General features: G+C 40.4%; 1 protein-coding gene across 1 annotated transcript; it reads left to right on the top strand.

The window, feature by feature from the left end:
- The first annotated feature begins 6,734 nt into the window (after positions 1–6,734).
- On the top strand, positions 6,735–8,293 carry LOC110013993. Its single transcript, XM_020700615.2, has 2 exons — positions 6,735–7,024; positions 7,103–8,293. The coding sequence occupies exons 1-2, from the start codon at positions 6,802–6,804 to the stop codon at positions 7,558–7,560; spliced, it is 681 nt and encodes a 226-aa protein (XP_020556274.1). The 5' UTR covers positions 6,735–6,801; the 3' UTR covers positions 7,561–8,293.
- The last annotated feature ends 2,187 nt before the right edge of the window (positions 8,294–10,480 follow it).

Genomic DNA, 10,480 nt, shown 5'->3' with positions numbered 1-10,480 from the left:
GGCTACCAGTTGTTTGGCAGTTAGCTTTGATTGTGAGTTTCGAAGCATCCATTCATTCCACATTCTCTGCATGTAACCACGATGGTTGGGATTACTTGAGTAGTAGCATTCTAACAGAACCTTGTTCTCGCACCTAGTCCATTTCCGTCTTGTTCCAGTAGCCCACTTTCCATCAGAGTGCTCTGGTCCCCCAGCACCTGACGCAGACCTTGTTTGGCCGGGCGACGTCTGAGCCGGCATGACATGTGGTTCATTGTCTCTCATGTTTGTGAGGTAGGCCGTAGCGTAAAGGGTCTTGCCCAAGGACCCTCACTGGGTGATGTTAATTGCTCGCTATTGTTATGGTAAATGACCCATTTCCATTGTTATGGTAATTGCCCCCATTTACCATTATATTGTTCATATATATATATATATATATATATATATATATATATATATATATATATATATATATATATATATATATATATATATATATATATCTATATATATATATATATATATGTGTGTGTATATATATGTATATATATATATGTATTTATATATATATATATGTATATATGTGTGTGTATATATATGTATATATATATATATATATATATATATATATGTGTGTATATATAGATATATATATGTGTGTATATATAGATATATATATGTGTGTATATATATATATATATATATGCGTATATATATGTATGTATATATATATATGTATGTATGTATGTATGTATGTATGTATGTATGTATGTATGTATGTATGTATGTATGTATGTATGTATGTATGTATGTATGTATGTATGTATATATATATATATATATATATATATATATATATATATATATATATCTTCCACCTCTCCCTCCCCTGGGTCGTGCAACGTTGTGCGCACGCCATGTGTCGGTGGTATTTGTATTGGGATCCAATTTAGCGTTTAAACTTTATTCTGTGGCATACGCCAAAAAACATTCTTTTAAGGATTTTGCACCCCATTTAGGGGTGGATCCTAAACATTCCTGAGAATAGCGCAAGCAGATGGATGTTATCGAAAAGACAGCTGCAGAAAAAAAGAGCAAACTAGGACCTGGTGGCGATGCAAAGAAAGTGAGCGATGAATTAGAAGATTATTGAGCAAAGACTGAAAGGTGTGTGTGTGTCTCCAGGAAAATGATTCGCTTGACAGCAAACTAGATTTTTGATACGGGGTTGATGCTTCAAAGAAAAAAACGTTCCCAGCCAGTGACACTCAAAACAAAATGCAATGTTTTCATCATTTTAACAAATCCTTAATGTTAATCTGGTGGTCATGGTGTCTGCATTTCTTGACTAAATTTGTTTTTCGTGGGAGAAAAATGAACAAACAATTCAGGGCCTTGTAACCACACAGAAGAGTGGTAACTGGACATATATCATATTCTTCAACTAAGTTCCTTATGACATGTAAATGATGATGAAAAAACGTAGACCAAAACAATGTTGTTAATGATGATTTTTTTTTATAAAAAAAAACAACGTAAATGTAACACTTTTGATTAAAGTGCACGAATTGGACTAGGCAGGTTCATCTCAGGGAAGAATGGTGGAAATGTAAATCACACAAAGGAAACTTTGTGTATGTATGTTGTACGTATGTACGTACGTATGTATATATATATTTCATGGAATAAAATAATTATCCCTTGTGCTATCTTAGATGACCCCACCCTTACATTGACGTGTTCTCCCTACCATGGCAAAAGTGGATAAAGGTGGAAAGATTTCATGTAATCCATGGACACCAGTGAGGTTCACAAGCATTAAAGGAAAAAGGTTTAGTGCACTTAATAGTGGTTCTAGTAGACTCAACTCCCAATGTTGAATTGCCTAGGATAGCACTAGGGTAACATAAGCACATACAATAAAATACACGAAAACAAACATACCGTAATTCCCTGACTATAAGCCGCTACTTTTTTCCTGCGCTCACAGCCCTGCGGCTTATTCAGTGACGCGGCTAATTTATGGATTTAATTGGCGGCCGCCATGTACGGACTTTTGGACCCAGTGAATGGTTTGAATTCTTTATCTAATACCAATCACAAGTCATTTGTTTTTCAACAAACTAAGCAGCCAAACAGCATGGACCTCACTTCAGGTCTTAGACACTTCAGTCATGGTTCAAAAATGGCTCTGATGCGTTGGCTCCCACACGTAACAACGCATCCGCCCCTCATCCACAAAATGTACAGTATTAAGTCAGATTGCTCTGCACAGACACAATTTGCTCCTCCCTGTAGCCGCCCTGGCCAGAGGTGTCAGAAGATAGGAAGGGGAGCGTGCGGGGCGAGCCCGGAGCGCAGAGACGTCCGCGGAGCAACAGTGTTTGTTGTGAAAGGAAACTTCTGACGCACGCGCCGCGCTGAGGCGCGCCTATCTATATATATATATATACACATATATATATATAATATTACAATGATGTCATATTACACCAAACATTTCAGCCGTGTGATGCCTTCTTACCCTGCTGGTGTAAATTAGCCTCCTTTCCGAGCAAATTTACGGTTGTCTTTTCGGTGATGTTAGACATTTTTCCACTAAAATTGTCTCAAACTCGAAAAAACTTGAACCATTTCAAAAGCGCTGGCGCTTCCTCTTCCGCCACTAGGAAAACAGGGACTGCAGCTTCCGGAATGGAAATGCGCGCGCGCCCGAGAAAAGCCTTCCTATTGGCTGATCAGGCCACGTGGTTTTGGAGGGCTTGATGGGACGACGAATCACAACAACGGTTTTCCTCTGGTGTGAGCGCGCGGGAGCCCGCGGAGGCGCGCATCTCAGCAGACAGTATGGAGACCAACTTGACTGATTTGAGACAGACGTTTATCAATCAGGAATAAAAACAAAATATAGTTTACATTTAGACGTTTTGACACGATGAATTGTTAACGAGTAAAGTCCTGTTCAAATATTAACATTCATTTATCCTTATTAAGCTCGGTTTGACATTTGAAATGTGGTCGTTATGACTCAGTCAGCTTCTTTTAGCTATTTTAAAAAAATTGATAAAGTTAAAATGAAGCATAAAATAAGTTTTTGTAATGACTTGTAAGGTAAATGTTAAAGTCCCACTCCAGCTAGATTTTTACAAGGGTTCCCAATGGTCTTTAAATTATGATCTTCAGTCGCCGCTGCTTTATTTTACTGGTGTTTTTTTTTTAACCAGCCCTGTTAGTACCATAATGCTGCCGCGACACAAGCGGAAGGAGAGCATTTCCTTTTCACCCCTCCATGCATGCTGCTACTTGCTCATTCTTAAACACGTACAACAGTGTGACGAGCCGGGCGTTGGCCCCGCCTTTAGCCCCTAAGACTCATGGGAAATGGGGGATCGTGGATGTAAATTTCCTCATCATAACTGAGAGATGTAATGTTGATTATATGGTTACTGTTTTTAATTTTATGTGTGATACCTAGATTGTCAATAAGTAAAAAAAACTAAAAAAAATAAAAATAAACCATAACTGAGGAACTTGTGAACAGAATATAGGTCCATGCTGTTTGGCAGATGTGGGTGTACTCACATGCATGAGCCTGAGGCAAGGCTGACTCCTCCCACAGTGTGGTAATGTACCTTACCTATGCTGGGAGTCAGGATGTGATTTGTCAGGTTTACCATATTACCTAATACATGCGGCTTTTACTCCGACGCGGCTTATGTATGTTTAAAATTAGTTAAACAGGTGAAAATGGGTGGGTGCGGCTTGTAATCGGGTGCGCTTTATAGTCCGGAATTTACGGTAAATAAAACAGAATTGACTAAAGAAAAAAAAGAAAATAAAGAGAACAAGAAGGCGCCGTCTGCCCTGTTGGCCGGGATGTCGGCATGGACACAAACACCCCAGCTATGTATGGAAGATTTTCTGTTCCATCAGATTCTGAATTCTTTTAACCTTTCAATTTTCATCCTGAATTTTTTTAACCTTTCAATTTTTATGTTGATTTTTTTTACCTTTGAATTTTCATTCTTAATTTTTATAACCATTAAATTTTCATTCTGAATGTTTTTTAACCCTAACATTTTGATGACCTAGAAATTCAATGTAAAAAATTTCTATCGGGAAGATAGAAATCGCCGCTTTTATTGTTTCACTAGAATAATTAGTCGATCTAAGAACACATCGAGATCCAGCCAATCACATCACGACAACGTCGTGACGTCAGCATTCGATACGTTTTACAGAAGGCAAAGATGGCAGTGAATTCGGCAGGCAGTATAACATAACGCAAGTTATGTGTTACCTTTCAGCTTTCGGCTTCAGACTGTTTTTTGCTGCTTTGTAATGGGAGTCATATTTTAGACATGTAACCGCGGCTAGCTATTTCCTCTTCTACGGTGTTTTTTATTTTATTAATGTTTTTATACGCTGTATTTATCCCACGAAGGGAAATTCTTTCTCCGCATTTGACCCATCCCCTTGGGGAGCGGTGAGCTGCAGCCGAAACCGCCCTCGGGAGGCGGTAGCGTTAAGGGTCTTCCCTAAGGACCCTCACTGGGTGATGTTAATTGCTCGCCATTGATATGGTAATTGCCCCCAGTACCATTGCTCATTCCCCTCCGGGGATTCCTGCATGGTAGCTTCCCACCTTACCAACTGAGCTACCCAGCCGCTTAACTACTACCGAATTGCAGAAGTTTGGGGTGTGCGAAATCGAAATCATCGAAAAATTTTCCGGTTTCAGGCCATTTTGCTGCTTTGTTTACAACGGTAGTCATATTTTGCACATGATGTATGTAACCGCGGCTAGCTATTTTCTTTGTGATGTTATGGATCACATGTGCATGTTTAAGTAATTTAAAACACAATTTTTTCAATTTCCTACAAAAGATTTTTTATGGAATACTCTATTTACTGAATCACTGTTTCTATAATGGCCCAGGATTGAGCAGCTCTGGAGAGATCTGCGGGTTGCTGTGATCAGCACGGGCTACAGTGACCACCCTCACCCTGAAGAAGAGGGCTTCCTCAGCATTGCCAGTGTTCAACACCTCTTCTGCTGCCACTGTGTTTTTACCATGTTTACAGGATGACCTGGGCACTTTCTGCAGTGGTTGGGATAATCATCCTTTAAGAACAGAGAGTAACATGACTCCTAACCAGCTGTGGATACTGGGTCATGCACGTCATCCTATTGCCAAACCAGAGAACGTGGAGGTATATACAAATATATAAAATACTTTGTGATGTCGGTTTATTTGCTCTTTACCATTTATTTATTTCTGTGGCTTGCATACCTCAGGGCATGGAGATTCTACATATTGAGTGGGAGGAAAGTGGACTTCCTAATCAGGACCATTCAGACGTCGTTGTGCCAAACATCAACTGCCCACTGACAATTAACAGATGGCAGCTTTAAGAAGTGCAGTTGACCCAAGAGCTGAATCAGACTCCATTGGCTGTGATGTTTACATTGCAGCTGTCCAGTTTTGTGAACATTTTTTTTCCACAACTAAGGTAAAAAATCAAGAGGCCAGTGAGAAAGCTGAGAAATGGTTTAAAAATGTGTCAAAAAATTAGATCAGTTAATTGGTTATTAGTGTTTTTTTAATCAATCTCCAAAGTTTTTTTTATGAACATAAAACAAACCAAGAATTCGCAGGAGCGCAAATCCTGTATGATATGTCTCGATACACGCAAGGAGATCACATCTGAAAGATGTGTAGTCTAATGACCTGGAGTTTTCAAGGTCTCATAGCAGGTTGTAGGCTGTGGAATAGCGGCTGCAGGCCATCTCCACAGACAGGTTCTTCTGCAAAATCTCTCATCCGGTCCAGAATTTGGCTAAGTTCATCAGTTCAATTGCTGTTCCTGTGAGCATTAATAAAGCAAAATCCAGAATAAAGATAACGTTTCAGTTTATTAGTTATAAAAAGTAACTTTACTATTTTTAAACTCAAAGTCAGTGAAGCTATAAAGCTAATTTGGACAAATGTGTATTTAACAGTGATAAAAGTAACATAATCCTTTTAATGTTTTCGTTCATTCATGAATGAATTTTAAGTTTTTTTTAAATAAATTTAATTCAGCCAAATACAAATTTTGTAGCATTTCCATATTTGAAAGAAACGTACCACTTTTTAAGAACTCCTGAAGATACCCCAAAATGCGGGTTTTGGTTTCAGCAGACCAATCATCATCTCCCTCCTCCCTTGGACAACTGATGCGTTGAAGAAATATCTGTAATAGGACAAAAGTGTTAAACATGTTAGGACAATTTTAACTTCAATATAAAGTATTCCCCCTTATTCACAGGGGTTAGGGACCAGGGACACCTGTAAATACAACAGATTTGCAAATACCAAGAACAACCTTCCACCCATGCGGATGAAGAATGTCCGTCTCCGATCCTTACTCATTAAAAACCCTTCTGATGCTTTGTGAAACATTTATTAATGAACACCATTCTTCCTATCCGTTTAGTGAGAGAGGTCATTTTCTCCCAGAAGAGGTTGGTTTCATTCATATTAAAAAGCTGCTTTGGATGATAATTGTTCTCTCTGATTATCTTCCTTAGTATATTTTCCCAGCTGCTTCTGAGTCAGCTGATCATGATGTCAGTTCTCCATGCAGGGGCACAAACTTGGGTTAAGAGCGATTCAGGACAGCTGCAGGAAAACAAATCCATTTTACCAGAAAACAAGCTGTGGCAGACACCCCCAAGCCACAAACTAAAAAGCAAATGATGTCTTTCCTCGGGTTGTGCAACCCTATAGTAGCCACAGACAAGAAGAACAAACAATAGCAGATTTTATCATAAGAATGATAAACCAGAAGGAGGTGTCCAATGCAAATTTACTGCCATCTTACTCTTTATCTCCACAGGAAAGCTCACCAGTGAAACCAGGTGACTGGGTGTTCATCAAGGTCCTAAAAAGGAAGAACTGGACCAGCCCACGGTGGGGGGGACCATACCAAGTCCTCCTAACAACACCCACGGCAGTAAAAATAGCTGAACGCCCCAGCTGGATACATCTCAGTCACTGTAAGTTGCAGCGTGCACCAGAGGCCTAAAGGAGGCTGTTTTGGTGAAGTCTGACTACAAAGGGGTTCCGTCTTTTAGTGGCGGTTCGTCTCAATCGTCAGCGAAGAAACCAGCCGAACCCAACATCCATTAGAACCTGGATCTTTGAAGTGACTCTGCAACCTAACAGCATGGAAGGCCCACTGCTGGGAGACCGCAGCAGGTGGGCGCAGAGCTGCGCTGTGACTGTAGCATGTCTTCTTGTCGCACTGACTTTCCTAGCAATGGAACAGTACGATCTAACTACTCAGTTGTATGCAGAATACCAACAGGGTCAGAGGAAGCTGCAGATTATTCCTGATCAGAACTGTCCCTACACCCCACCACGCACGACGGAAACGTGCTGCACCAGAGTTCAGCATGAACGCCCTACAAATGACTACCAGTACTGGAGTCCCATGGGAGTTCCGCATCTGGGGTGGAGGACCAAAATTCGGACAATCACTCCTTCCATGGATCGGAGTGGCAGAAGTAAGGGACCACATCGAGATCAATAGGAGGTGTGTGCAAAATGGTTGGAGACACCTGCTGCACTTTCATGCCGGACAGCACCAGTGATGGACAGGACATTTCTACCGCACTGCACGACTTAGCAGAGCTGCAAGCCTACGTTAAGTCTGCGACTCCTGGCGCCAGTCCCACCTGTGACATCTGGTCCTGGCTGACCACAGGCCCATGGTGGCACCTCCTGCTGAAGTTATTGACCCCTATACTCATCGTTTTGTGCCTATTTTGTCTTTTTACAACATGCGCTCTGCCTTATGTCATGTCCATGATCGCAAAGGCCACTATGCAGACTTTCATTCGTTACCAGCTTGTCCAACAAGCTGAAGAGGACCCCTCCCCATGTGAATACTCCTACGTCAGAGGCAAGTGGTGAAATGATGATGTTTGATACCCTGTTCTAAAAATGAAAAAAAAAATAAAATAAATAAAAACAAAAAATAATAATACAATTTTTCACGTTTGTACCTTCCCCTTATAGTGTTTACTTATGACCTGTTTGAAATGATAAAAAGGGAGGGATGTTAGAGTTGTATAATTATCATTTGCTTGCACACTATAATCTCCATAATATGATTGTCTCATTTCTATCTGTCAGTAAGAAAACAATGACCTGAAAAGTTCTGATTATACGAGAATATGATGTTCTTGTTGTTTCTGATTAAATGACCCACATTCATGTCTGCAACCTTCAGTTTTCAATAAAAGAAGACTCCATGCACTAGGATGGCAAAAACTCCTCTGTGACAGTTCTCGCTGTCACAGACCGATTCTCCTTCTGCAGAAGTCTAGCAAAAGTTCTCATCTCCTGTGTGGTTCTTCTCTTTATTAAGGAAAAAGTCAAAACCCTGATACGATTTGGGCCTCTGGAAATAGTCGTTTTGCCACTTTCACAGTTTTGAACATTTCAGTCACTGAGACATCTTTGTCCTTCTGTGTTCTCTGATGGATGCCAAAAGACAGTAGAAGGTTGGGTATGGTGAGTGGCGTTCTTTAAAAGGAACTCAGCATAGCGCCACATGGCTTGAGGAAAGCGTTCCACCTGGATGTAATCAGACTTAAAAAGTGGAAGTCTGCCTGTTACGGCCCTGACAGGCAAACCTGTCCCAGTCTAGGGGAATCACAAAGAGGCCAAAACATTTGAACGATGGACACCAAATAAGTTTAGGAACACAGTTTATTGAGAGGAAGAAAACAAACTGTGTCCTGTAAAACAAAAATAAATTACTGTGCTGGTCCCAATAAAAGACAAAACAGAGGGATTGGGGCCTTGGCCAAACATAAAATAAGTCAGGGAGATGACTGACCCAGCCACGTTGACCTTCTGAGTCAGCAGCTAAGGCTGCCTAACAGAATCTAACTAATGAAAGGAATGAACAAAGCCCGCAAATAAAGACTAACAAGGTCCAACCCCAAACTGAAATAACAAAACCCAGCAGTATAAGACTGCTGAGGACCAAGAGGGGATAAAACAGAAAACAAACCCGCGTGCTCCTGCTTGCCTCCCCTTCTGTTGAGGCCTCCCCTGATTTAATTACCTGGCAAGTGCTGATCAAGACCATTGCCAGGTGAGCAGAGTGTTAGGATGCAGAAGCACATAACACTGCCGATGTTAGAATCCCCCACAATGACGATCTCGATGCCAGTCTACGAATTTGCAGGGAGTAATGACATGACGGTTTGGGGTGCTGTCAGAGTCGCTCGGCAGAGATTGAGCCACAGAACCAAAAAGATTTTTAAATCAGGGGTTTTATTTTACCCAACACAACATTTACAACATTTAATTTAGACATGGGTCTAAATTAAAATGGGGTCAACTTAATAAAATGTAACTGAGAGAATCAATAACAAAATGTTACGGCTGTGGCCGTATTTGGTTTTTTTTAGTTCTGTTTGTTCTGTGTTTTGTGTATTATTTCTGTATCAGAGTGGGACTTGTGTTTTTTTGTGCATCTTTGTGTGTCTGTTTTTGTCTGATTATTTTCAGGTGTGGTGGCCTCTCATTGGACCAGAGCTGGTGGAGGCAGCCTTAAAAGCACCACATGGACCTCCAGCCATGAGAAGGGAGCTTGGCTGCAACAAGTCTCCAATGCAGCTTGGCCTGCTTCTCCATTTTGTTTTGACTTCACCACCTGTTTAGTTTGTGTTGCACTTTGTTTTCTGGTCCTTTGTAGTTTTGTCTGTGCCCACTCTGATTAGTCTTTTGTTATTTGTTAAGTGAAGCTGTAGGGGTGAACTGCCATTTTCTTTAGTACATGTGTTCTCCTGTTTTTGTTAGGTTAAGGTTAGTGTTTGTCTTTATTTTCCTTTTCCATTGTACAGGTAAGATTACATGTTTCAGTTAGTTGGGGTTTTGTTTGTTGTTTTGGCCTGGGTTCACCCTGAAGCCTTTTTGCTTCACTTTTAGTTATTGTTGGTTTGTTTTATTTGTTATATTTTTATGGAGACGTTCGTTTGGTGATTTTGTTGCAGTCAACTTACTAGCCGAAACGTTACTTTTTTATGTTCTGCCGCCTCAGTGCCCCTAGACTCAGAAGGGGGCGTAACAAAAAGCTTAAACCAACTGAACCAAAACTGACCCACCAACAGGAAACTTTAAGGATATTTTATACTGGCTGATCAGACCAATGACACAATAGGGAGGGAATCACAAATACAAAACATTCAAAACCTAAATATTAACTCAAGTAGTAAATTATTATTAATTTAACTCTTTAACCAAGAAACTGAACCTATACCTCAAAACAAGTTTAACATATTCCAAAAAATACAAACAATAGTCCAACGTAAGAATAAACTTTATCTTCCCCCTCCATCTTCTCCAGTTGGAAGAGTTCAGGAGGTTTTCTAGCTCCTCCCACTGCCCCAGCATCATGTGTGAACCAGTCATTAAGTTAATATTTTATGTAAAGT

Source organism: Oryzias latipes, chromosome 18, assembly GCF_002234675.1.
Source record: "Oryzias latipes chromosome 18, ASM223467v1".
Lineage (NCBI taxonomy): Eukaryota > Metazoa > Chordata > Actinopteri > Beloniformes > Adrianichthyidae > Oryzias > Oryzias latipes.
This window is presented reverse-complemented; position numbering and strand designations above follow the sequence as displayed.